This window comes from Lagenorhynchus albirostris, chromosome X (assembly GCF_949774975.1).
Source record: "Lagenorhynchus albirostris chromosome X, mLagAlb1.1, whole genome shotgun sequence".
NCBI lineage: Eukaryota > Metazoa > Chordata > Mammalia > Artiodactyla > Delphinidae > Lagenorhynchus > Lagenorhynchus albirostris.
Genome location: NC_083116.1, coordinates 89,800,150 through 89,826,131, shown reverse-complemented (window position 1 = coordinate 89,826,131; position 25,982 = coordinate 89,800,150). Strand labels below are relative to the sequence as shown.

Sequence of the window (25,982 nt, the reverse complement as noted above, 5' to 3'; positions counted from 1 at the left end):
AACAAATAAAAAAACGGTTCTGAAGAACCTAGGAGCAGAACAGGAATAAAGACACAGACGTAGACAATGAACTTGAGGACACGGAGAGGGGGAAGTGTAAGCTGGGACGAAGTGAGAGAGCGGCATGGACATATATACACCAACAAATGTAAAATAGATAGGTAGTGGGAAGCAGCCGCATAGCACAGGGAAATCAGCTCGGTGCTTTGTGACCACCTAGAGAGGTGGGATAGGGAGGGTGGGAGGGAGACGCAAGAGGGAGGAGATATGGGGATGTATGTATATGTATAGCTGATTCACTTTGTTATAAAGCAGAAGCTAACACACCATTGTAACACAATTATACTCCAATAAAGATGTTAAAAAAAATCAAAGCTCTTCTCAAGAATTTTTTGACACAGTGAGTAATACCCTTCATACATATTCTTTGGCCCTAGACCCAGATTTTCTGATCCAGTAGGTAAGGTTGAGGTCCAATAATCTGCATTTATTTTAACTTTTTATCTGGAAATGATTTCAGACTTACAGATAGTGTTGCAAGAATAGTAATTATATTTTTTCCTGAAACATTTGAAAGTAAATGTCCCTAAATACTAGTGTATTTTTCCTAAAAAGCTAGACATTATTTTGTATAACTACAGTATAAAAACAAAGCAAGGAAATTAACATTGATTCAACACTATTATCTAATCTGCAAATCTTTTTCAAAATGTGCCAATAGTCCCAATAATGCCCTTACTAGCAAAAGAAAACATTTTTTTCTGTTCCCAGATCCAGTCCAGGATAGTGTGTTGCATTTACTTGTCACATCTTTCAGTCTTTTTTTTTTCAGTCTTTTTGAAATCTAGCATTTCTTCATCTTTTATGACATTGACATTTTTGTCAAACATAGACAGGTTGTTTTGTAGACTGTCCCTTGGATTCATTCTTATATCTCTGATTCCAATCCAAGACCTCAGTGTTATTGTAAACTTATCCCTTTCCCATATTTGAAATGCCTTTCTCTGACAATGGAAAACATGACTCTTGTTATCTATCATATATTTGTTTGCTCAGATCTTCATATAAGGTAGTTTCAGAATTCCTAAATATACCCCTGTTTAAAAACAAATTTACTAAAAAAACAAAAACAAAAACAAATTTACTAACTAAAGTACAACATTTGTGTACAGTTCTTTTTGCTTTCAGCCTTCAAAATAAATATTGTTTCCCACAGCTACTTAAGTTAGTTATTTTCTCCCCCATGCCCTTCGGTGTGGTTATATTATTCATTTGTAATACAGTTAGGTTCCATTTTTTCTGTTTACATCCCATTTGGGGTTCCCCTCTCATCCTAGTTTATTTTAATTTATTTATTTTGCAACCACTTTCTTACTTTCCTTATTTTTTTCTAGAGTCTGTGAAACGTGACTATTCTAAGACTCAAAGCTCTGCAAAAAGGTATACTCAGAGAAATATTGCTTCCTGCTCTGTCCTAGTCCCCATGCCCTCCTTCTTTCCACCACGTTCCCACCCCACTCCCTTTGGGTTACAAATTTCATTCATTACCTCATGTGCAGGCTCAGAGTGAAGTGTTGGGCCCTGGGAGAGGGGTTCCCTGTGAGTCTATGCTCCAGTTCCTTTCTGCAGTAAATGTCTCTAGAGACCTGATTGCAAATATCCCTGCCTACTGGATTCCCTGGATATGGTGTGTTGAAGGTTAAGAGGATTCATCTGAGCTCTTGGTTGCGGGCTTATTCAGCCTAAGGACTGAGGAGTTTCACTATTTTATTTAATTTAGGTTTAATGAAAGGTAAAATTTGTCCTGTATGCCAGTGTGGCCAATATTTAGTTATTATCTCTAGAGTACTTGCTACAATAATAGGAAATAAAAGGCTACAGAAAATTATTTTTCTAAGAAACATGAATTAAAATTCTCCTCTAAAATCTAGTTAATTATGCAAAATTAACTTAAAATTTTTGGTTTTGCAAAAGCAGAAAGGTTATCGATATCAGGAAAGAAAAAACTTCATTGCAAAACCCTGCAGCATGGGGAGTGGGGAGGGCTGAGCAGATGGGCCCTTTCCAGTTCAGGAGCTTCGTCCAAAGTGGAAAGGTGATGCTGAGAGTTCCTCATCCTTCGCTGCCTCCCAGGTGGTTGACGTCACATCTCCAGGGGTGGTTTGCAGTGAGTTGTTTCATTCGAGGCTGGAAGTAAATGATACACTGGTGACCTCAGCAGGGTGTCCAGGTCCTGCTGGGGTCCCAAGATATGACAACAACTAAAAGGCAACGTCACTGCCCTGGTTTGTGATTGTATTAGGGTTTGGACATTGGCTATAGATGCTGCCACAAACACCTTTAGGCAAGAGGTAAAGAGGAGAGAGAAACAGAAGAAGAGGGAGAGTGTGAGGGAGGGAGAGAGGAATCTGAGAGGCCGTGAGAGAGAAAGAGTCAGAAATAGATAAGCAGATAAAAGACAGAGTGTGCGGGGCTTCCCTGGTGGCGCAGTGGTTGAGAGTCCGCCTGCTGATGCAGGGGACACAGGTTCGTGCCCTGGTCAGGGAAGATCCCACATGCCGCGGAGCGGCTGGGCCCGTGAGCCATGGCCGCTGAGCCTGCACATCCGGAGCCTGTGCTCTGCAATGGGAGAGGCCACAGCAGTGAGATGCCCGCGTATCGAAAAAAAAAAAATGACAGAGTGTGCAACTTGGTGAGGCAGGGATGGAGGGTCTTCTGCCCAAGGAATGTGCACTCAACTCACAGGCAAAACTGGAGGCTAATCTATAAGAATCTAAGTCAGGGATTGGGCTACGCTGGCCTCTCTCTGGAGGAGCCCTTGCCCTGTCATCTGTCCCACTGAGTCCCTACTATCGCCCCTCCAGAATAAATTCACATGTCCAGCGAAAGCTACCGAGAACACTCCCCAGGAAAATGATCAGAATGTGGGCTGATGCCTTCCTCCCACTGGACAGGCCTGAGGAGGGGGTTGGGAGGGACTAAAGGAAGCAGAAAAACTGCATCTCTGCCCAGGAGCAGCTGGGGTATCCTCAGGGCAGGAGTGAGGGACCCACATCTGACACCCTTGGACCTGGGCTACGGAAAGTGTCTCCTCTCTGTGCTGTCTATGCCCCAGTAGGTGATTTTGTCCAACCCCCTGCCTCCAGGTAGCCAGGTACCAGGACATACCAGCCGCACCAGCAGATTCAAAAGCCTAAGGGAAGAATTGTGTGTCCCAGGTTTCTTGGCAGATGGCCTAAGCTGCTTTCCTTTGCAGCTCTGCAGATTGAAAGGAATGAGGGTACAAGGGCCAATGGGGCCATGGGAACTTCTGGGACAGAGAAAGAACACCTGGTGAATTATTCAGGATTTGATGACCAGCATCTGGATTTTGCTACCCAGAGGCAGTATGAATCTCAACATCCACCTGGAAGGGATGCTGAGCCTGGGCGTCACTGCAACCATTCCAGGGTACTGGGTACTGGATCCAGCTGACTTGGGCTGCTGTTGTAGGGACCAAGGTTACACAGCCCCATTAACACATCAGTTTCACTTCTGGGAAGCAGTGAAATAAAATTGCCATGCAAATCTCGTTCAAGTCTTCATAGCGACATATATTTTCTTTTCTCCTGGGTGAAAACCTAGAAGTGGAATAGCTGTTAAACCCTCCAACTTTGTTTTTATGGTAAGTGCATTGTTAGATTTTAAAGAAACTACCAAACTGTTTTCCAAATTGGTTGTACCAGTGTACCAGTCCACAGGGCACAGTAGATACTCGAGACAAAAACCCACACATGTATATAGACAACTGATTTTTTTAAGGTACAAAGGCATTGTGGTGGAGAAAGGATAGCCTTTTCAACAAATGGTGCTGGAGCAACTGGATATTCATTGCAAAAGAATGTACTTGGATCCATACCCTGCAATATATTCAAAAATTAACTCAAAATGGATCATAGACCTACATGTATAACCTAACAGTATAAAACTTCTAGAAGAAATCACAGGAAAAAATTTTGACATTGTTAGGCAAATATTTCTTTGTTTTGACAGCAAAACACAATTCATAAAAGAAAAAACTGATAAATTAGATTTTACCAAAACTGAAAAATCCATTCTTTAAAGGACACAGTTAAGATCATTAAAAAACAAGACACAGGGCTTCCCTGGTGGCGCAGTGGTTAAGAATCCGCCTGCCAATGCAGGGGACACAGGTTCAAGCCCTGGTCCAGGAGGATCCCACATGCTGTGGAGCAGCTAAGCCCATGTGCCGCAGCTGCTGAGCCTGCGCTGTGGAGCCCGCGGGCCACGGCTACTGAAGCCCGAGTGCCTGGAGCCCATGCTCTGCGACAAGAGAAGCCACCGCAATGAGAAGCCCACACCACAATGAAGAGTAGCCCCCGCTTACTGCAACTAGAGAAAGCCCGTGCACAGCAACAAAGACCCAACACAGCCAAAAATAAATAAATAAATAAAATAAAGTACTCAAGAAATTGTTATAGTTAAAAACAAAACAAAAAACAAGCCACAGTCTAGGAAAAGTCTTTGCAAAAACATGTATCTAAGTATAAAAAAGACTCACAAAACTCATCAATATGAAAATAGCCCAATAAAAAACGGGCAAAAGATTTGAGCAGAAGATATACAAATGACAAATACATGAAAAGGTGCTCAGCACCATTGTCATTAGGGGAATACAAATTTAAAGCATAAAGACATACCACTACACACTTAACTAAAATGGCTAAAATTAAAATGACTGCCCATAGCAGGTGTTGGCATAGATGTGGAAGAGCTGGAATGCCCATACACTGCTGATGGGAACGTAAAATGGTACAACCAATTTGGAAAACAGTTTGGTAGTTTCTTTAAAATTTAACAATGCACCTACCATAAAAACAAAGTTGGAGGGTTTAACAGCTATTCCACTTCTAGGTTTTCACCCAGGAGAAAAGAAAATATATGTCCCTATGAAGACTTGTACAAGATTTGCATGGCAATTTTATTTCTAATAGTCAAAAACTGAAAACAATTTAATGTCTATCAACAGGTGAATGAGGGACTTCCCTGGTGGTGCAGTGGATAAGACTCCATGCTCCCAATGCAGGGGGCCTGGGTGTGATCCCTGGTCAGGGAACCAGATCCCACATGCATGCTGCAACTAAGAGTTCGCATGCCACAACTAAGGAGCCAGCGAGCCACAACAAAGGAGCCTGCCTGCTGCAACTAAGACCTGGTGCAACCAAATAAATAAATAAATAAATATTTTAAAAAACAGGTGACTGAATAAACAAATTGGAGTCCATACTACACAACATGGATAAATCTCAAAATAATTATACTGAGTGAAGGAAGACAGACAACCAGGGGTACATAGAGTATGTTTCTATTTACATGAAACCTTATAAAATGCAAATTAATCTTCAGTGACAGAGAGCAAATCAGTGCTTGATTAGGTGTATGCAAGTGGGGATGAGAGAGTGATGAATGCTTACTAACTTGATTATGGTGAATATATTTATATATAATATAAACTTATCAAATTGTATACTTTAAATATGTACAATTTACTGTATGTCAATTATACCTCAATTAAGCTGTTTTTAAAAAATGTCATAGATAGCAGCAATCTGTATAATCAGTCATGCCAGAAATACATGCAAGAAAGTCTAAGATGTTGAGATATAAAACTGGCAGATATATTTTTCTGATCTCATACCCGGCAGCAATGATTTATCTTTAACACCAACTCTCAGATTCTGAGTTCCCCCGCTTCTCTCAAGTGATATAGTTATGATTTGTGCAAAATTCCATCTTTATGTTATACTTCAATATAAAGTTTACTCTTTTAAAAGAGAAGTGGAAATATACTATAGAGCAAAAGAATCTTCAGCTCAATGAACAATATTCTAGACAATATGGGAAACTCCCACAGCCACATAATGCTGGCCTTTTCATTCATCCATCCTGGAGTCAGAAGGTCCACAGCATCCTGGGTCCTGGTGCAGGCCTTGCCCTCACACAGGGGTCTGTCACCACCACCAGCACAGAGTCTCTCCTGTTCCCTTGTTGGAAAAGTGCTGAGCACAGAGACTTCCACCATCCTGGTTTCTCACACTATAGTCTGTAGCCCTGACAGTAGGCAAGTCCCTCCACACAACTGGCCACAGGCTTTCCTACTTGTAGATGTATTCCTCATTTACACGTGCTCTCTGCAGGTGCTGGGGTTTACAGTCTCCTCATGGGGTGGAGACTAGCATTGTGGTGAAGGATTAGCCAAACATGGTCTTCATTCCTCCCTCTACTATTTGTTGACTGTCTGACCTTAGGCAAATTCTGGCCTCTTGAATCTACATCTGTGACATCTATATCACATGCTCCTGGGAACGTTTGGGTTTCTTGTGAACCCAAAACAGAGTAAGCGCACAATACATGCATGGTATTATTATCACCATGTTCATCAGTCAATAATAACAACAGTCAATGTTCGTAGATTACTCACTATGTGCCTAGCCCTACGCTAAGTGCTTTACAAGCACAAGTTACAACAGCCTTGTGAGGGAGGTGCAGTTATTACCTCATTTCACAGAAGAGGAAATGGAAAGTCAGGGAGGTTGAGTGACTTGCCCAAGGTCACTCAGTCATCAGGTGTTGGGGCAGGGAAGTGAACTCAGGTCTGTCTGCCTACAGAGCCCACATCCCTCCCACCAGGCTGCACTGTCTTCCACCCCATTTGGCCTCAAAGAGCTCCAGTCACTCCTTTCCAAACCCAGTGACCCCAGAACTTCAGAACAAGGCATCTGACTTACTCCTTGCAGTAGGCAGAATAATGGCCCCCAAAGATAGTAGGTCATAGTCCCTGGACACAGTAAATGTTACCTTACTTGGAAAATGGTTCTTTGCAAATATGATTAAGTTAAGGCTGTTGAGATGTGGAGATTATCCTGGATTATCTGGGTGGGTCCTAAATGCAACTACATGTATCTTCATAAGGGATGCATAAGAGATGCCCAGAGTCCAGGAGAGAGAGGAGATAAGGGAGTGGGAGGGAGAAGCAGAGAGAAGCAGCCAAGAATTGGAGCCAGACCAGGGGCTGGAGCCAGAATTGGAGTCGAAGCTGCTTTTGCTAAAGCAGCAGCAACTAAAGAAGTTGAAAAGATGCTGGTTATCTTAGGACTACTCACCTCCCTCCTTTCTTTCCTGTATGTGATAGCTCTGTCCATTAGGAAGTTCTTTGCTGGTGAGATTTGGAGAACAAATGTGCAGCTTCCCAGGAAGATAGTGGTGATCACTGGAGCCAACATGGGCATCAGTAAGGAGACGGCCAGAGAGCTCACTCGCAGAGGAGTATGCATTGCCTGCTGAGATGTACTGAAGTGGGAATCTGCTGCTAGTGAAATCTGAGCTAATACAAAGAACTCCCAGGTGCTGGTGTGGAAACTGGACCTATCCAGTACCAAATCCATCCGAGCTTTTGCTGAAAGCCTTCTGGCAGTGCAAAAGCAGCTCCATATTCTGATCAACAATACAGGAATGATGATGTGTCCATATTCCAAGACAGCTAACAGCTTTGAAACCCACCTGGGAATCAACTGCCTGGGCCACTTCCTTCTCACTTGCTCTCTCCTGGAGCAACTGAAAGAGTCTGCTCTTGCACAGATGGTGAACCTGTCATCGGTGGCTCACCATGCTGGCAAGATTCACTTCCAGGACCTTGAGAGTGAGAAGTGCTACAGCTGGGGCTTTGCATATTGCCACAGCAAGATGGCCAATATACTTTTTACTTGGGAGCTGGCCAAGAGGCTCCAACGGATGGGGGCCACCCTGTATGCAGTGCACCCAGGCATGGTCCACTCTGAGCTTGTCCAATACTCTTTCTTGCTGTGCCTGCTCTGGCAGCTCTTCTCCCTCTTTTTCAAATTGGTGTGGGAGAAGGGGGCGCAGACCAGACTGCACTGTGCCATAACTGAGGGCCTGGAGCCCCTGAGTGCCAAGTACTTCAATGACGGCAAGAGGACCTGCGTATCTCCAAGGGCCTGAAGTAACAAAATGGCTGAGTGCCTGTGGAACGTCAGCTGTGAGCTTCTAGATATCCAGTGGGAGTAGAGCTGGTGGAAGAGCCACAGCCTTATCAGGCCAAGTCCATGCCATAATGAAAGGGGACCAAGGAGAAGGACCATCCTGAAGGATTTTCCTTCTGGTTTACTGCTGTTGCAAACCCTGCCCTGTTCTGATTCTCTTGACCCTTACCTTGGCACACCCAACGCTCTTGTGAAGCTGGCTCACAGCATGAGATGCTCACAACTGCAGAGGATTCTTCTCCAATAATTTCATGAATAGAGTGCTCTCTTGGGGCAGGAGGACTGGGAAGATCCCAGGTGGGCATGGGGAAGGCAGAAGAGCCTGGGAAATTGGGGGCAATTTCTTCATCAATACCAGAAATGCCAGCGAACATTTTCAGCTGAGGCGACAGGAGCATCAGGGTTACATATTTTCAGGGACTGTAAGACTCAAACTTTTGACTGATCTGTTTTCTCTTTGGAATACTAGTCGCATCTCTTGAGTCTAGACAACTCAGGAAAATCTTGGCTAACCTTGGCCAACTTTAGTTCCTTCCTCTGAGCATGCTGAAGCCACTGTATGAAGCTGGACCTTCCCATATTCTTTTTCCAGTTCTTTTTTTAAGGTTAAAAATATTGCCAGCCTTATTGAGATATAATTGACATATAACACTGTGTAAGTTAGGACCTCCATTTTCAATCATGCAGATTGTTTCTTTTTCTAAAGAGTTCCCTTTACCTCAATTTTTAGAGAAAATAAAAACTGAACGTGGAAGGAATGAAGGGAGGGAGGGAGGGAGGAAGGGAGGAAGGAAGGGAGGGAAGGAAGGAAGGAAGGAAGAAAGGTGGAGAGAGATTTGAAGAGATACACAGAGGAGAAGGCAATGTGATAATGGAATAGAGAGAGATCTGAGGATGCTGGCCTTCAAGACTGGAATAATGCCACCTGAAGCCAAGGAATGATGTGAGTAATCAGAAGCTGAAAGAGGCAAAAAATGAATTCTCCCTAGAACCTGTAGATAGAGTACAGCCCTTCTGACACCCTTGATTTAGGCCAGTGATGCTGATTTCAGGTTTATGACCTCCAGACTGTGGGAAAATAAAGCTCTATTGTTTTATGTCACCAAGTTTGTGGTCACTTGTTACAGCAGCCACAAGAAACTAATACCTGATTTTGCTACCTAAAAGTGGAATGCTGCTGTAACAAATACCTAAAAATATGAAAGTGGCTTTGGAATTGGCTAATGGGTAGAAGCTAGAAGAATGTTGAGAAGCTTAATAGAAATGTCCTACATTGAATTGAAAAGACTGTCAGTAGAAATAACAACTTTGAAGGTGATTCTGGTGAGATCTCAGAAGGAAGTGAGGAGCATGGAAGAGAAAACCTACATCATCTTAGAGAATACATATATTGTCATAAGCAAAATCGTAGAAATATGAACATTAAAGGTGCTGTTGATAAGGGCTCAGAAGCAAATGAGGAACATGTTATTAGAAACTTAAGGAAATACAATCCTTGTTACACTGGCAGAAAACTTAGTGAGCTGTGTCCTACAGTTGTGTGGAAATCAGAGCTTGTAAGAAATGAACTTGGATATTTAGCTGAGGAGATTTCCAAGCAAAGTGTTGAAGGTGTGGTCTGATTTATTCTTGCTGCATATAGTAAAATGTCAAAGGAATGAGGTAAATTGAGGGAAAAATGGTTAAGCAAAAGGGATCTAGGATTTGATAATTGGGGAATTCTCAGTCTATCTAGATTGCAAAAGACATTAAATTAATAGATTCATTCTCAGAAAGGTGCACTCTGGAGAGAAAGTCAAGAGTGTGGCTGTGTTTGCTAGTACTGCAGAGATTTAGATGTGTGACTCGTGAATCTCTTCAACCATCTCAGCCATACCCAGGAATAGAGCTAGGATAATCTAGGAAAGATATATGGAGGACCATCTGGTCTAATGGTGTGAATCTCTGGACATACGTGGGAGACCCACACAATTTTTTATGTTATATCTTCAGAAACATGGACAGATTGAACTTAACGAAACAGAGGCAAGAAAAAATGAAGGAAAGACTGCCAGACTCCCAAAATTCTACAGGCATCAAAAAGGCTGATAAAACTACTCAATTACAAACATATGCCACACTTCAAGAGAAAGGAAGAATGACTCTGAGGGCAGAGCTGTAGGTCCATAGGACAGAGCCTCAAGTCACAGAGGATTATTCCCAGGCCTTGAAACCCAATGGAATTTTCCCTGCTAGATTTCAAAATTGCTTAGGACCAATGACTCCTTCTTGCTTCCATTTCTCTTATTTGAAATGATAATGTCTATAGCTACTATTCTATGCCTGTCCCACCACTGTATTTTAGGAACAGTTAATTTGTTTTCTGGTGTCCAAGTCCAAAGAGGAATTTTGCCCCAGGATGGATGTACCCAGAGTACCACCCATATCTATTTTAGAAGATGATATTTGGTACTCTTGAGCTGATGATATTTAGATGAGATTTTAGACTTGAGCTGATACTGTGATGGATTGAGAATTTGGGGACTTGGGGATGGAGTGCATGTATTTTGCATGTGGGATGGACATGAATCCTTGGGGACCCGAGAGGAGACTTAATAGCAGGCCCCCCCAAAAGATAGCCACATCCTAATTCCTGGAACCTATGAGTATTACCTTTCAACAACAATAGAAAAGACTTTGCAGATGTGATTACATTAATGATCTTGAGATAGGGAGATTATCCTGGATTATCTGGGTGGGCCCTAAATGTATCATAAGTGTCCTTATCAGGGGAAAGCAGAGGGAGATTTGGCACAGACCAGGGAAGAAGGCAATATAAACATGGAGGCAGAGATTAGAATGATGCAGCCACAAGCCAAAGAATGCTGGCAGCCACCAGAAGCTGGAAGAGGCAACAAGAAGATTCTTTCCTAGAGCCTCTGGAAGGAGTGCAGCCCAGCTGACTCCTTGATTTCAGCCCAGAAAAACTAATTTCAGACTTCTGGCCTCCAGAACTGTGAGAAATAAAGGTCAGAATATTTCACTGAAACATTCAAAAACATACATACATGGAAACAACCTGTGTCCATCAACAGATGAATGGATAAATATGTGGCACATATATACAATGGAATATTACTCAGCCATAAAAAGAAATGAAATTGAGTTATCTGTAGTGAGGTGGATGGACCTAGAGCCTGTCATACAGAGCAAAGTAAGTCAGAAAGAGAAAAATAAATACCATATGCTAACACATATATATGGAATCTAAAAAAAAATTTTTTTAATGGTCATGAAGAACCTAGGGGCAGGAAGGGAATAAAGATGCAGACCTGCTATAGAATGGACTTGAGGACACGGGGAGGGGGAAGGGTAAGCTGGGACGAAGTGAGAGAGTAGCATTGACATACATACACTACCAAATGTAAAATAGATAGGTAGTGGGAAGCAGCCGTATAGCACAGGGAGATCAGCTCGGTGCTTTGTGACCACCTAAAGGGGTGGGATAGGGAGGGTGGGAGGGAGGCTCAAGAGGGAGGGGATATGGGGATATAGGCGTACATATAGCTAACTCACTTTGTTATACAGCAGAAATAAGCACAACGTTGTAAAGCAATTATACTCCAATAAAGATGTTTTTAAAAACCAAAAAAATAATGCGTACATACATTTCTATTGTTTTATGCCACAAAGTTTCTGATAATTTGTTACAGCAGCCACATAAAATTATGTGTGATTATAGAAGATTAAGTAAATTATGTTAAAGGTCCTTTGTAATTTTAAGATTCATTCATTCATTCAACCAACCAACAAATATTTGAGGCAATATAGAAGAGTAAGTAAAAGCACAGACTTTGGACTCAATTCAACTCGGGGGTGAACTCCAGTTCTGCTACCTACTGATCCTGTGACCTTGACCAGGTTGCTTAACTCTCAGCACCTCAGTCTCAGCATCTGCACACAGGGGATGATAACAGTACTTAACTTAAGGAGCAGTTGTGAAAATTAAATGGGATGATGCACATAAATGGCTTTGTGCTTGGCACATGGGTCATTGCCCTGTCCTCCTTGCCCTAAGAAGGAGGAGGAACTTAGATCAGGGCTGTGATGGAAAGCCCAGGGGATATTGGGGACCTATTGGAGGCACTATTGGGGACCTATTGGGGGTGGGTGTAGGAAAGACTTCCTAGAAAAAAGTGACTTCTGGGCCCCCTGAGGGACACAGCAAGCCCCAATTACATGGGTATTCTTTTTGATACTATTATTGTAAATATTAGTATTAAGGGATAAAGCATGTTTCTGGTTATCGGGTCTTCCAGAAAAAGCACATATCGAAAACACACATATCGAAAACGCACATATCGAAAACAGGTTTTTTTTCTTTAAGTTTAAAATTTTTAAGTTATTAGAGAGGTCCTAGGAGGCCCTAGGAAAGACCCCATATCTGAGGAAATTGGAGACTGATGGGAAGGATTTGAGATGGCAGCCTGCCTCAGATATACCATTTATTAAAATTAAACAGCAGAGGGTAGAAAAATATAAGCTGAATGCAAAAGTAACATCTGAGCATGCGTGCTCACAGGCCTACGGAACCTCGAGTGGCCAATTCTGGTGGGAAGCAATCTTGCTTCAAGCAGGAAATTCGAAATCTCCGCCAACTTCGAAAAGGCGAGGAGCCTGGACTGACAAATCCCACTACCGCCTCACTTGCTCCACCTACTTTCCTGATCTCTGATTGGCCAGATCACGTTCATTAACGGCTCTGATTAGTTGATTGTTCTTGGGCAGTTGAATTCTGGGATTTCATCTCATTGTCGAGCAATGCTTCACTGCCGCTTCACCTCCGAGGTAAGTTCTCTCTGAGGGCCACCCTAGACAGGTTAAGGGGGGGAGCAAGTAGAAAAACCAAGAGCTCCTGCTGGTAATTAATGTGGTTGGGTATTTTCTGTACCTCCCAACATCCTCAAGATCGTTAGGACTGAGAGACAACTTAAAGCCTTTTGGGGTAATCCCCGTCAGGCAGACATAAAACTAAAACTGTCTTCAGTCTGTGAGACTCCCTAATTGCTCTTCCTGAGGGAAGCAAAACACCCCTCAGCCCCAGAAACCCCCAAATCAGCCAGACGCCCCTACATTTCCTCAACCAGAGATAATAGCCTTTGCCTAAGGGACTCTTTTATCGCCTTCTCTGGGATAAAGAAGCAATGTTCTTAGCCTAAGACCCTCCCCCCCCCAGAGACTCCCAATGCCATCAGTTTGGGGTGCGCCAGACTGCTTCATTGAAACTTCCTACATTCTCAGCCTGAGTGATGGGTGGTCCTACAATCTCAGAAATTCCAGCTCTCTTCACTCTAATAATTTTCAAATAACGTAGTAATAGCCGTTTTAAAATCAAGGTATAGTTGATTTACAATATTATATTAATTTCAGGCATATAACATAATGATTCAATATTTTAATTGATTATACTCCTTTTTTTTTTTTTTTTTTTTGCACTACGCGGGCCTCTCACTGTTGTGGCGTCTCCCGTTGCGGAGCACAGGCTCCCGACGCGCAGGCTCAGCGGCCATGGCTCACGGGCCCAGCCGCTCCGCGGCATGTGGGATCTTCCCGGACTGGGGCATGCACCCGTGTCCCCTGCATCGGCAGGCGGACTCTCAACCACTGCCCCACCAAGGAGGCCCTACATAGCAGTTTTTATCTCTTAATCACCTACCCCTGTTTTTCCCCTCCCCTCTTCCCTCTCCTCACTGGTAACCACTAGTTTGTTCTCCATATCTGTGGAGATATCAGATATCAGATATCTCCATATCAGTCTGTTTCTTTTTTGTTATATTCATTTGTTTTATTTTTTTAATTCTGCATATAAGTGATAACATACAGTATTTGTCTTCTTCTGTCTGACTTATTTCACTAAGTATAGTATACTCCAGGTCCATACATGTTGTTGCCAATGAGAAAATTTTATTCTTTTTTATGGCTGAGTAGTATTCCATTGTCTAAATATACCACAGCTTTATCCATTTTCTGTTGATGGACACTTAGATTGCTTTCCATATCTTGGCTGTGTAAATAATGCTGCTATGCATATTGGGGTGCATGTGTCTTTTCAAATGAAAGTTTTTGGGTTTTTTTTTTTGATATATGCCCAGGAGTGGAATTGCTGGGTCATATTGTAGTTCTATTTTTAGTTTTTTGATGTACCTCCATACTGTTTCCCACAGTGGCTGTACCAATTTACATTCCCACCAACAATGTACAAGGGTACCCTTTTCTCCACATCCTCCCCAGTGTTTGTTGTTTGTGGTCTTTTTGATGGTAGTCACTGTGGCAGGTGTGAGGCAATATCTCTTTGTGGTTTTGATTTGTATTTCTCTAATGATTAGCGATATTGAGCATCTTTACATGGGCTTGTTGGCCATCTGTATGTCTTCTTCAGAAAAATGTCTATTCAGTTCTTCTGCCCATTTTTAAATAGGGTTGTTTGGGTTTTTTAATATATTGAGTTGTATAAGCTCTTTATGTAATTTGGATATTAACCCATTATCAGTCATATCATTTGCAAATATTTTCTCTCTTTCAGTAGGTTGTCTTTTTGTTTTGTCAGTGGTTTCCTTTGCTGCTCAAAGGCTTTTAAGTTTAACTAGGTCCCATTTTTTTAAATAAATTTATTTATTTATTTTTATTTTTGGCTGCTTTGGGTCTTCGTTGCTGCATGTGGGCTTTCTCTAGTTGAGGTGAGCAGGGCCTCAAGGCTTTTCATTGTGTTGGCTTCTCTTTGTTGCAGACCATGGGCTCTAGGTGTGCAGGCTTCAGTAGTTGTGGCACACGGGCTCAGTAGTTGTGGTCATGGACTCTAGAGCATGGGCTCAGTAGCTGTGGTGCACAGGCTTAGTTGCTCCACAGCATGTGGGATCTTCCTGGACCAGGGCTCGAACCCATGTCCCCTGCATTGGCAGTCAGATTCTTAACCACTGTGCCACCAGGGAAGTCCTAGATCCCATTTTTTAATTTTTGTTTTTGTTTCCTTTGCTGTAGGAGACAGGTCCAAATAAATATTGCTACAATTTATGTCATAGTGTTTTCTTCTATGAGTTTTATGGTTTCTGGTCTAACATTTAGGTCTTTAATCCATTTTGAATTTATTTTTGTATATGGTGTGAGAAAATGTTCTAATTTCATTCTTTTACATGTAGCTTTCCAATTTTCCTAGCACCACTTATTGAAGAGGCTGTCTTTCCCCCCTTGTATATTTTTATCTCCTTTGTCATAGATTAATTGACCATATGTGTGTGGGTTTATTTTTGGGCTTTCTATTCTGTTCCATTGATCTATGTGTTTGTTTTTGTGCCAGTACCATACTGTTTTGATTACTTTAGCTTTGTAGTATAGTCTGAAGATACCTCCAGCTACTAATTTGGGAGTGTGATACCTCCAGCTTTGTTCTTCTTTCTCAAGAATATTTTGGCTATTTGGGGTCTTTTGGGTTTCCATAAAAATTTTTAATTATTTGTTCTAAGGACTTCCCTGGTGGTCCAGTGGTTAAGATTCTGTGCTTTCACTGCAGGGGCGTAGGCTCAATCCCTGGTCAGGGAACTGAGATCCTGCATGCCATGTGGTGCAGCAAAAATAAATAAATAAATGATTAATTAATTAATTTGTTCAAGTTCTTTGAAAAATGCCATTGGTATTTTGATAGGGATTGCATCAAATCTGTAGATTGCCTTTGGTAGTATGGTCATTTTAACAATATTAATTCATCCAATACAAGATTCTTTCCATCTGTTTGTGTAGTCTTTGGTTTCTTTCACCAGTGCCTTATAGTTTTCCAAGTACAAGTCTTCTACCTGTTTAGTTATATTTGTTCCTAGGTATTTTATCCTTTCTGATGCAAATGTAAATGGTATTATTTCCTTAATTTCTCTTTCTTTCATTGTTTTTTTAAAATTTTTATTTATTTATTTATTTATTTTTGGCTGCATTGGGTCTTAGTTGCCGCACGTGGGATTTTTCGTTGTGGCACGTGGGCTCTTTGTTGCAGCGCACGTGCTTCTCCCTAGTTGTGGTGTGCAGGCTCCAGAGCATGTGGGCGCAGTAGTTGCAGTGCACCGGCTCTCTAGTTGGGGCGTGTGGGCTCAGTAGTTGCAGTGCATGGGCTTCTCTAGTTGTGGCATGCAGGCTCCAGGGCACACGGGCTCAGTAGTTGCAATGTGCAGGCTCTCTAGTTGTGAGCCCATGGGCTCTGTAGTTGTGGAGCACAGGCTCCAGGGCATGTGGGCTCTGTAGTTGCAGCACAAGGCTCTCTTGTTGTGGCACGCAGGCTCAGTAGTTGTGGCACCCGGGCTTAGTTGCCCTGCGGTATGTGGGATCTTAGTTCCCTGACCAGGGATCGAACCCACATCCCCTGCATTGGAAGGTGGACACTTAACCACTGGACCACCAGGGAAGTCCCCACTGATAGTTCATTTTTATTGTATAGAAATGCAACAAATTTCTGTATATTGATTTTGTGGCCTTCAACTTAATGAATTCATTGATGAGCTCTAGTCGTTATTTTGGTGGCATCTTTAGGATTTTCTATGTGTAGTATCATGTCATCTGCAAATAGTGACAGTTTTACTTCTTTCTTTCTGATTTGGATTCCTTTTATTTCTTTTTCTTATCTCATTGCTGTGGCTAGGACTTCAAATACCGTGTTGAATAAAAGTAGCAAGAGTGGGCATCCTTGTCACAATCCTGATCTTAGAGGAAATGCTTTCAGCTTTTCACTGTTTTTTTAAACTTTTCTTGAGTATAGTTGATTTACAATGTTGTGTTACTTTCTGCTGTACATCAAAGTGTATGTGTATATACATATACATATATCAACTCTTTTTTTAGACTATTTTCCCATATAGATCATTACAGAGTATTGAGTAGAGTTCCCTGTGCTATATAGTAGGTCTTTATTAGTTATCTATTTTACATAGAGTAGTGTGTTTATGTCAATCTCAGTCTCCCAATTTATCCCTCCCCACTTTATCCCTGGTAACCATAAAATTGTTTTCTACATCTGTGACTATTTCTGTTTTATATATAAATTCCTTTGTACCATTTTTTTAGATTCCACATATAAGCTATATCATACAATATTTGTCCTTCTCTGTCTGACTTACTTCACTCAGTATGACAATCTCTAGTTCCATCCATGTTGCTGCAAATGTCATATTTTGTTCTTTTTTATGGCTGAGTAATATTCCATTGTATATATGTACCACATCTTCTTTATCCATTCCTCTGTCGATGGACATTTAGGTTGCTTCCATGTCTTGGCTATTGTAAATAGTGCTTCTATGAACATCGGGGTGCATGTATCTTTTTGAATTATGGTTTTCTCCAGGTATATACTCAGGAGTGGGATTTCTGGATCATATGGTAACTCTATTTTTAGTTTTTTAAGGAACCTCCATACTGTTCTGCATAGTAGCTGTACCAATTTACATTTCCACCAATATTCCCTTTTCTCCACACCCTCTCCAGCATTTATTGTTTGTAGATTTTTTGATGATGGCCATTCTGACCTGTGTGAGGTGATACCTCATTGTAGTTTTGATTTGCATTTCTCTAATAATTAATGATGTTGAGCATCTTTTCATGTGCTTTTTGGCCATCTGTATGTCTTCTTTGGAGAAATGTCTAGCTTTTCACTGTTGAGTATGATGTTAGCTATGGGCTTATTATATATGGCCTTTATTATGTTGAGGTATGTTTCCTCTATACCCACTTTTTTTTATAAAGTGTGTATAGAGTTTTTATAATAATTGGATGTTGAATTTTGTTAAAAGCTTTTTCTGCATCAATCTATTGAGATGATCTTATGATTTTTATTTTTCAATTTGTTAATGTGGTATATCACATGGATTGATTTTCAGATATTGAACCATCCTTGCATCCCTGGGATAAATCCCACTTGGTTATGATGTTTGATCCTTTTAATGTATTGTTGGATTCGGTTTGCTAATATTTTGTTGAGCGTTTTTGCATCTATAGTAATCACTGATATTGGCCTCTAATTTTCTTTTTTTGTGATATCTTTTTTTAGTTTTGGTATCAGGGTGATGCTGGCCTCATAGGATGAGTTCAGAAGTATTCCTTCCTCTACAATTTTTTGGAATAGCTTGAGAAGGATAGATGTTAATTCTTCTCTAAATGTTTGGTAGAATTCATGTGTGAAGCCATCTGGCCCTGGACTTTTGTCTTTTGGGAGTTTTTAATTACTAATTCAATTTCATTACTGGTATTTGGTCTGTTCATATTTTCTATTTCTTCCTGGTTCCATCTTGGGAGATTGTACATTTCTAGGAATTTGTCTGTTTCTTCTAGGTTGTCCATTTTATTGGTGTATAGTTTTTATAGTAATTTCTTATGATCCTTTGTATTTCTGTGGTGTTGGTTATAACTTCTCCTTTTTCATTTCTGACTTTATTGATTTGGCCTTAGTAATAACCTTTAAATTCACTCATGTTAGGGATCTTCATTTCTTTTCAACAGAGCAAAACCCCACATCCCTCTGCCTGAAAACTGAAACCCTTCAGTCAGAGACACCATATGATCTCCGGGACTTACCTCCCTCGCTTTGCCTCAAAACATCCCCCCTCAGTAAAACTATACATTCACTTCACTGCTTCCCCAACAAGGGTCTTCATATCTTTCCTTCAGGATAAGCCAAACTCCAGGAAAACTACTAACAACGGTAACCCCCCTCAAAGACTCAATGCTGCTTTAATCATGCCCACAGAAAACATGTCATCCCTAATCAGTCCTTCTCCCAGAGACCTCCAGCCCCCTATTCTCATCTTATTTCCCCACCCCCATGTCCTTACTCAGGGACAGATAAGCCAAGGATGGAGAAAAGTAGAACCTTAATTACAGGTGACTAACTGAGTGTGGCCTTCCCTCAGCACTTTCTCTCCCAACAGAACTTTTGGCCTTGTGGCTGGACAGATCCAGGATGTGTTCCTCGAGATCAGACCAATCCCAGGACCATGAACAGAGGCAGGTCCTTTGAAAAGAGCCCCAGGGAAGATAGCCAGAAATCAGAGAAAAACTCCAAGGTGAGGTGATCTGGAGGGGGCAGAGGAGTGGACCAGGGGACAGTGTAGGGTGGCTAGATTTCTGAGGAGAGGAGGTCAGAGGCACTGGGAACAAGGAGCAGCATGTCACGAGGACATCCAGAGCTTCCCACCCTCACTCTGTCCTTGCCTAGCATCCCTGGGTACAAGATCTGTGACCTTGTACTGGATTGGTTGACTCTCAGTCTATTCCAGAAGGTGAGAGGAGAGGATGCCACCAGCCTTAAGCGCCTACTGCATGCCAGGTGAGAACCTAGGCAACGTTACCCATGTTCTGTCAGTTAGCCATGACATCAGCCAGGAAGGATTATTATCTCCAGTTTACAGATCTAACATGGAGGTCCTGCAGCCAAGGAAGAGTTCCTGGCTGAGTGTCAGACATGTTTAGCTGAGTCATTGCTAGGATTTATTCTTCTTTCTTTTCTAGGCTTTCAAGGATATTTCCAAATACTTCTCTAAGAAAGAATGGGCAGATCTGGGTTACTCAGAGAAAATCACCTATGTGTATATGAAGAGAAACTATGACATCATGACTGATCTAGGTAACAGGAAGTTCTGCGTCCAGACAAGGCTGGGAACAAATGACCATCCCTCTTTACATGCCATGGCTTCTTCTTAGGCTGTGGCAAGTGTCCCACATTTGTCCTTTTGTGTGGGAAGAAATCCCAGGGCAGCTTCCAGGCATTCTTCTCTTTTACTGATATGTCCTGTGCAAGGCTGTGGACTGGGAGTGGCCACAGAGATGATCTGTCCTGGATCCTGTGCACTTCTCTCCCACTGGCCCTGATTCAGAACCCCCCTCCCTCAGCTGATTAGCTTTACTGTTGGTGCTGTGTCACAGCATTCTACCCTCCTCTCAGGTTGCCTGTTAAGAAACAAATATTTTGCATCATTCTAGGTCTCAAGACTACCCTACCAACTTTCATGTGTCCTAAAAAACGAGCCACAAAATCCAACGGGCATGATTCTAAAGATCAGAACCCCAGGAATCTGCGTAAGTGACAGAAAAGGGTCTCCTGAAGCCTGTCTACTTTGGGGTCCAGATGGGGAAAATTTAAAGTGTAAATCTACCCAAAACTTCTAAAATAATAGAGCATAGGTATTGGATAACTATCTTAAGAGAGAAAGTGATTAACATTATGTAATGACATATGGCTATTTCTCTGTGTTTTTTACCAAAACCAAATAGTTGTCTCACTCCTAATTGAACCTGATTCTATGTGTTGAGTTTGAGAGAGAGTCTGAGAGAGCAGTCCTCTGCACATTGACCTTTCCTACTTGTCAGTGAGCAGAGGCAACGTAGGGTTAAAAAAGTGACAGATTCTAGATATCTTTGTGAATTTCAGCAGTGTATGTACTCACTTAAAAAGGGGATAGGATGCGTTCACTTGCTCTTTTGCTCTGACAGCACAGTTGTAAGAAGACAGGGTCAGAATGTTCAAAGTGTCTCCAATAGACCTTTGACTCTCCAGCTAAACAGGACAGATTCCACAAGCTCCCAAAATTACTGCGAGAGGACTGAAAATCCAGTGCTTGAGTATCTACAAAGTTCTTGACATTTAAGAGGTGTTCTTATACTGGAAACATCCCAGAACCGCTGGATTAAATCATCCATGGTTCATCATACACTTAACAGTTTCATTGAGGCATACTATAAAATTCACCATTTTAAGTATACAGTGATTTTTGGTTAAAGACCAGTCTATTTAATTCTTTGGGGAAACAAGTAAGAAATATGTAGTGAATAGGATGAGGCAGTGATGGGGTTTAGTTCGCTTTTTATAAATCATCAGAAGGAAAATTATGAATTGATGCTGCAAATAAATGTATAAACCTTTATAATTCAGAGGCTTGTCTCAAAGTAACTCCTTGACAGTGAGTGGACTCATAACCCTCTGCTGCAGAATTCTGATACTACAGGAGTCTCTCTGCAGTTTGGGAATATTTACCAACAAAGAAAAATTCTGATTTGTCGCCTTCTTTTATTGTTATTTTTTTTTTAATTTTTTTTTTTTTTGCTGTACGCGGACCTCTCACTGTTGTGGCCTCTCCCACTGCGGAGCACAGGCTCTGGATGCGCAGGCCCAGCGGCCATGGCTCACGGGCCCAGCTGCTCCACGGCATGTGGGATCTTCCCGGACTGGGGCACGAACCCGTGTCCCCTGCATCAGCAGGCGGACTCTCAACCACTGCGCCACCAGGGAAGCCCCTGTCACCTTCTTTTAGATGAACCTGCTCAGGAGGCTTCCAACATGCGAGAGAGAAAACACCTGAAGGTGACTGCCTCCCAAATCCAGAGGACCAGAGACCGTTTATCTCTCCATGGATGTGAATATTGGTAAAAGTGGGAAAATATTGAAAATGACCTGGCCCTCACTGCCTCCCTTTCCTGATCTCTTTATCACAATGCCTGATGTAGTATTGAGAGCTTAATAGTAATTAACAACAGTTGTGATAGCTGATACTTCTTTTGTTTTCATAGTGATGCCAGACTTATTTTAGGCAATTCACATGGATTAATTTAGTCCCTAAGAAAACCTCTATGACATTGCTACTATTATTATCCCCAAATAATAATGAGGATATTATTATTATTAAATAATAATAACAAACATGCGGGTATTGTGGTATAGAGATGTTAAATAATTTGCTTGAGACCACAGTGGCAGTGGTAGTAGTCTAACCCAAAGCCCCAAACCATTTCCAAATTCGTGAACTTTTCATATGTTTCTGAAGCTCAGGCGTTTCCTCTAGGGCTAAACTCGCAGATGCTGCTGATGCTTCTGTTTAGATGCCCAGTCTCACAACAGGAAGTACCAGCTCCCATCTGCTCAGTCAAAGGGCCCCTTTCACATTGCTTGGGAATCGCCTGGACTGTTGGCCCCTCCCTTCTGTGAGCTCCTTAGGGGCCTTGTCTGCACCTGAGGCATCTCTGAAGCCTCAGTCCCAGCCCAGGGGGACCCTTAGAGGGTTCTTGAATAAGTTCTTCCACAATTGCAGATTAAACTCTAGTTTAGAGGGTAAAGGGATCTGGCGGGTGCGTTGCCAGTGTGGACACGGTTGAGGAGAGAATTCAAAGAAGGATCATAAAAGAAAATATTCATTTTTATTATTACCACGTTTAAACAGCATTTGTAAGCTCAGAAAGTTCTTTCATTTAGCTTGTTTTACAGTTATTGTTCACTGATTCATAAATGAGGGAGCTGGTTATACTGTTATTGCTCACTGTTTCATAAACAAAGGAGCTGAATGAAGGTTAGCTTGAGGTTGTTGGTCAGTGACACACCCTGACACCAGTAGAATTGGTAGAGGAACCACCTCGCTTAATTCCAATTGAAATGTTCTTGCCAGGGTAGGACAGGATGTCACATCTGGCACCACTTTCTTGGCTGTCTACATGAATTTCCGTGAACCATTCCTTTCTTCTCCCTTCCCTATATTCATCCCCCCACACCATTTGCTAGCAGTGTTTTGTCCCTTCTGTACATTGTTCCATTTACTCTCCCAGCAGCTGTCTACTAGCTTATATTCGATCCCTTATATTTTATAGAAGCCCCTCCTCACCTTTACAGACCTCGTGGATTGTTAAGAGTGCTCTGCTTCCCCAAATCTTCCATGTACCACACTCCTGCTCACATGGAGACTCCTCTTGGCGAGAGTGTCAGTCTGGAAAGAGTGTGAAGACAAGCATTCTAGTCTTGGAAACATCCTTCATGTAGACCATTCCTTTTCCTTCTAACTTCCCAGGTTTCTTGTAATTTAGGTACAGGTAATATAATGATCTCCCAGACTTGTTGAGAACTTTAATTAAGGTACTGCGCACAAAGACACTTTGTAAGCTCTAAAGCACTCGAGAAATGCCATTGATACTCTTTGTATGTGACCTTCACATTTAGAAGGTGATGCCCAAGAAGTCCAAAAAGAAAAAAAATCCTTCGAAGTTAGTACCAGTAACATCAGGCTCAGAGTAGGCTCAGGAACAGCTGTGCCCCTCGGGAAAAGCAAATACCTCTGGTCAGCAGAGTAAGAAAACATCAGGTAAGAGGAAACTCTTTGGGAACAACTCCTCTGGCTTCCCTGGCCATGTTCAAGTGCATGGGCTAGGTGTGGGAGATGGATCCTGGACAGGCCTGGGGCCAGGCTGGGCTGAGGAGCTCACCCAGCTCCAGCTGAAACATTAGAACTGACTTCCAGGGAATTTCCTGGTGGTCCAATGGTTAGGACTTGGTGCTTTCACTGCCGGGACCCAGGTTCGATCCCTGGTCAGGGAACTAAGATCCCACAAGCTGCATGGCACAGCCAGAAATTAAAAATAAACAAAACGGGGCTTCCCTGGTGGCACAGTGGTTGGGAGTCTGCCTGCTAATGCAGGGGACACGGGTTCGAGCCCTGGTCTGGGAGGATCCCACATGCCGCAGAGCAACTAGGCCCGTGAGCCACAACTACTGAGCCTGCGCGTCTGGAGCCTGTGCTCCGCAACGAGAGAGGCCACGACAGTGAGAGGCCTGTGCACCGCGATGAAGAGTGGCCCCCCGCTTGCCACAACTAGAGAAAGCCCTCGCACAGAAACAAAGACCCAACACAGCCAAAAATAAAAATAAATAAATTTAAAAAGAAGGCTCAACATTTTAAATAAATAAATAAACAAAACAAGACCAAAAAAAACTGACTTCCAGAGTCACAGACTTGAGTTTCATCGATATGAAAGCTGTGTAATTCAGGGCAAATTCTCTGAGCTCCAGTTCCTAGTCCATAAAACGGAAATAAAGAATCAGAGTTCACAGGTTATTCAAAGGTGTTCAATTCAAGGAACTTCCCTGGCAGTCCTGTGGTTAAGACTCCACGCTTGCACTGCAGGGGGCACGGTTTCCATCCCTGGTGGAGATCCTGCATGCCGCGCACAGAGCAGCCAAAAAAAAAATGTTCAATTGAGTCTACAAGCCCTGATGCCATGAAAGGTGCTCAGGTCATTATTCCGTCCGTGATAACCTGGGAACATATCTTACTCGGAGTTTTATCCCCACCTTCAGCTCAATGCCTGGCATACAATATGCCCTTAACAAATACGTGCTGAATGAAGGAAGGTCGGAATAAATGTTCTGGTGAGTAAAGAGGTTGGGAATCTAAATCTGACAATGGAAGAAGCCAGAAGCTAAAACTCTAACTGGCGTTTGGTGTGTATTGGTGCAGGTTTAGTATCTCAGCCTCTCTGAGCCAGAAGGTGTGGGGAAAAGACTATGTAAAAGGCCTATGGTCACTTGGGAGGGAGGAGGCATTTCCTTATCTGACAAAACAGGGCCCAACACTCCCTAACCCACCCAACCCCCATTTACAAACTCTTTTCCATCACAGGACACAGGAGAAGGGAGATTAATGTCTGGACCCACAGACTGCGGGAAAGAAAGAACTTGGTGGTCTATAAAGAGATCAGTGATTCCGAAGAAGATGACTAACTCTGTAAGTGACCTTTCAGTCCATCCCCACATCCCCGCAAAATGCACTGTTCTCTTATGGTACTTGTACCCCATCTTGTTGCTTGTTCCCAAATCATTCCTTTCTCCCTGTCCCTTGGGATGCAGCTCTGAGGCTAAATGAGGAGGCTTCCTGTGCTTTTTCTACTCCCTGCTCTGTATATCCAGAGATCTTCCCTCCCCAGGATGCTGTGGGCTCCCAAACCCCAGGTCATCTACTGGCGTGTAGGCCACACCTTCCTCTAGCCTAGAAACTCATAGGACAGATGAGGGAGTTGCTGTAGCCTGAGCAGAAGTTTGGCCTTTAGGAGCAGCAGGAGGAGCACATAGACCACAAGGCAAGGTGGAATCGGAGTGCACAGGGCTATGCAGGTCAGAGTTAAGTAGTGATTTTTCAGTCAATGGGAGCTCATCGCCACTTATTTTCCTTCTCTTTCCATGCCTCAGCCTCAGGGATGTGACAAGTGCCCATGATAAGAAGCAGAACCTGGTGGCCTTTCATGAACATGGGCATGGCTGTGAACTCCTAGCCATCAGCTGTATAGCAAGTGAAAGAAAGAGTTCACAACAGTGAAAAGTTAAACATGAATTTTCTTACTATGTGCCAAATGTTGCTAGATGTTAGAGTTGCGTTGATGAGCAAGACATATACCTAATGTGTATTTCTCTCTTTGTATCCATGCATCTACCTTAGGAAAACAAGTATTGTCAAGTATTCTTTGTACAAAATGGCACTAGCCTCCCTCTCTCCAGATGCAACTACTGAGACCAGTTCTGGGTGTTTGATTCCAGATGTTTTTCTCTGCATTTACACACACACACACACACACACACACACACACACACACGGTACAACTATGAGCATCTCTGACCTGCTTTTCCCCACTAGCAGCGTGTCGTGGACAAGTCTGTCTCACTCTGTTTCCTGTTCAGCATGTGCTCCATGCTACAAACCTCCATTATTCATTTACCCTGCATCAGTCACTGACAATTAATAAATATTTACAAGTTTTTCCCAGTTGTTTGCTCCCATTCTTGTGCACACAACCCTGTGCACCTGTGTGAGTGTTTCTTTAGGACACGTTCTTAGAAGTGGAATTGCAATTATACTCCAATAAAGATGTTAAAAAAAAAAAAAAAAAGAAGTGGAATTGCTGTGTCAAAGGGTTCATTCATCCAACACCTAATGGGTTTGTACTGTGTAATAAGGGCCATTCTAGGTGCTGGAGAGATGTCTGGGAGCAAGATAAACAACTGTCCCTGCCCATGTGGAGGTGATAGTCTAGTGGGGGATGTTGCTAGTTTTTATTCTGATGGATGCTGTACACCCCAGTCCTGGAGCAGGATTCTGCAGGTGGTTG

At 42.5% G+C, this 25,982-nt stretch overlaps 1 protein-coding gene and 1 pseudogene across 1 annotated transcript; both read left to right on the top strand.

Annotated features, from left to right (window-relative positions):
- The first annotated feature begins 7,137 nt into the window (after nucleotides 1–7,137).
- On the top strand, nucleotides 7,138–8,085 carry LOC132513743 (retinol dehydrogenase 12-like; annotated as a pseudogene).
- A 4,783-nt stretch (nucleotides 8,086–12,868) lies between these two features.
- Nucleotides 12,869–25,588, top strand: LOC132513735 (protein SSX1-like). The gene is made up of 6 exons (XM_060138292.1): nucleotides 12,869–12,887; nucleotides 18,980–19,132; nucleotides 19,578–19,692; nucleotides 20,049–20,144; nucleotides 24,503–24,607; nucleotides 25,069–25,588. Exons 2-5 carry the CDS (start codon nucleotides 19,064–19,066, stop codon nucleotides 24,601–24,603), a joined length of 381 nt encoding a protein of 126 aa, XP_059994275.1. The 5' UTR covers nucleotides 12,869–12,887; nucleotides 18,980–19,063; the 3' UTR covers nucleotides 24,604–24,607; nucleotides 25,069–25,588.
- The last annotated feature ends 394 nt before the right edge of the window (nucleotides 25,589–25,982 follow it).

Excerpts from the sequence above, each read along its gene's own strand:
- LOC132513735 (XM_060138292.1), top strand. The coding sequence starts at position 19,064 with ATGAACAGAGGCAGGTCCTTTGAAAAGAGCCCCAGGGAAGATAGCCAG. Across the intron at positions 19,133-19,577 it reads AATCAGAGAAAAACTCCAAG|GCTTTCAAGGATATTTCCAA; the intron begins GTGAGGTGATCT and ends TTTCTTTTCTAG. Across the intron at positions 20,145-24,502 it reads TCAGAACCCCAGGAATCTGC|GACACAGGAGAAGGGAGATT; the intron begins GTAAGTGACAGA and ends TTTCCATCACAG.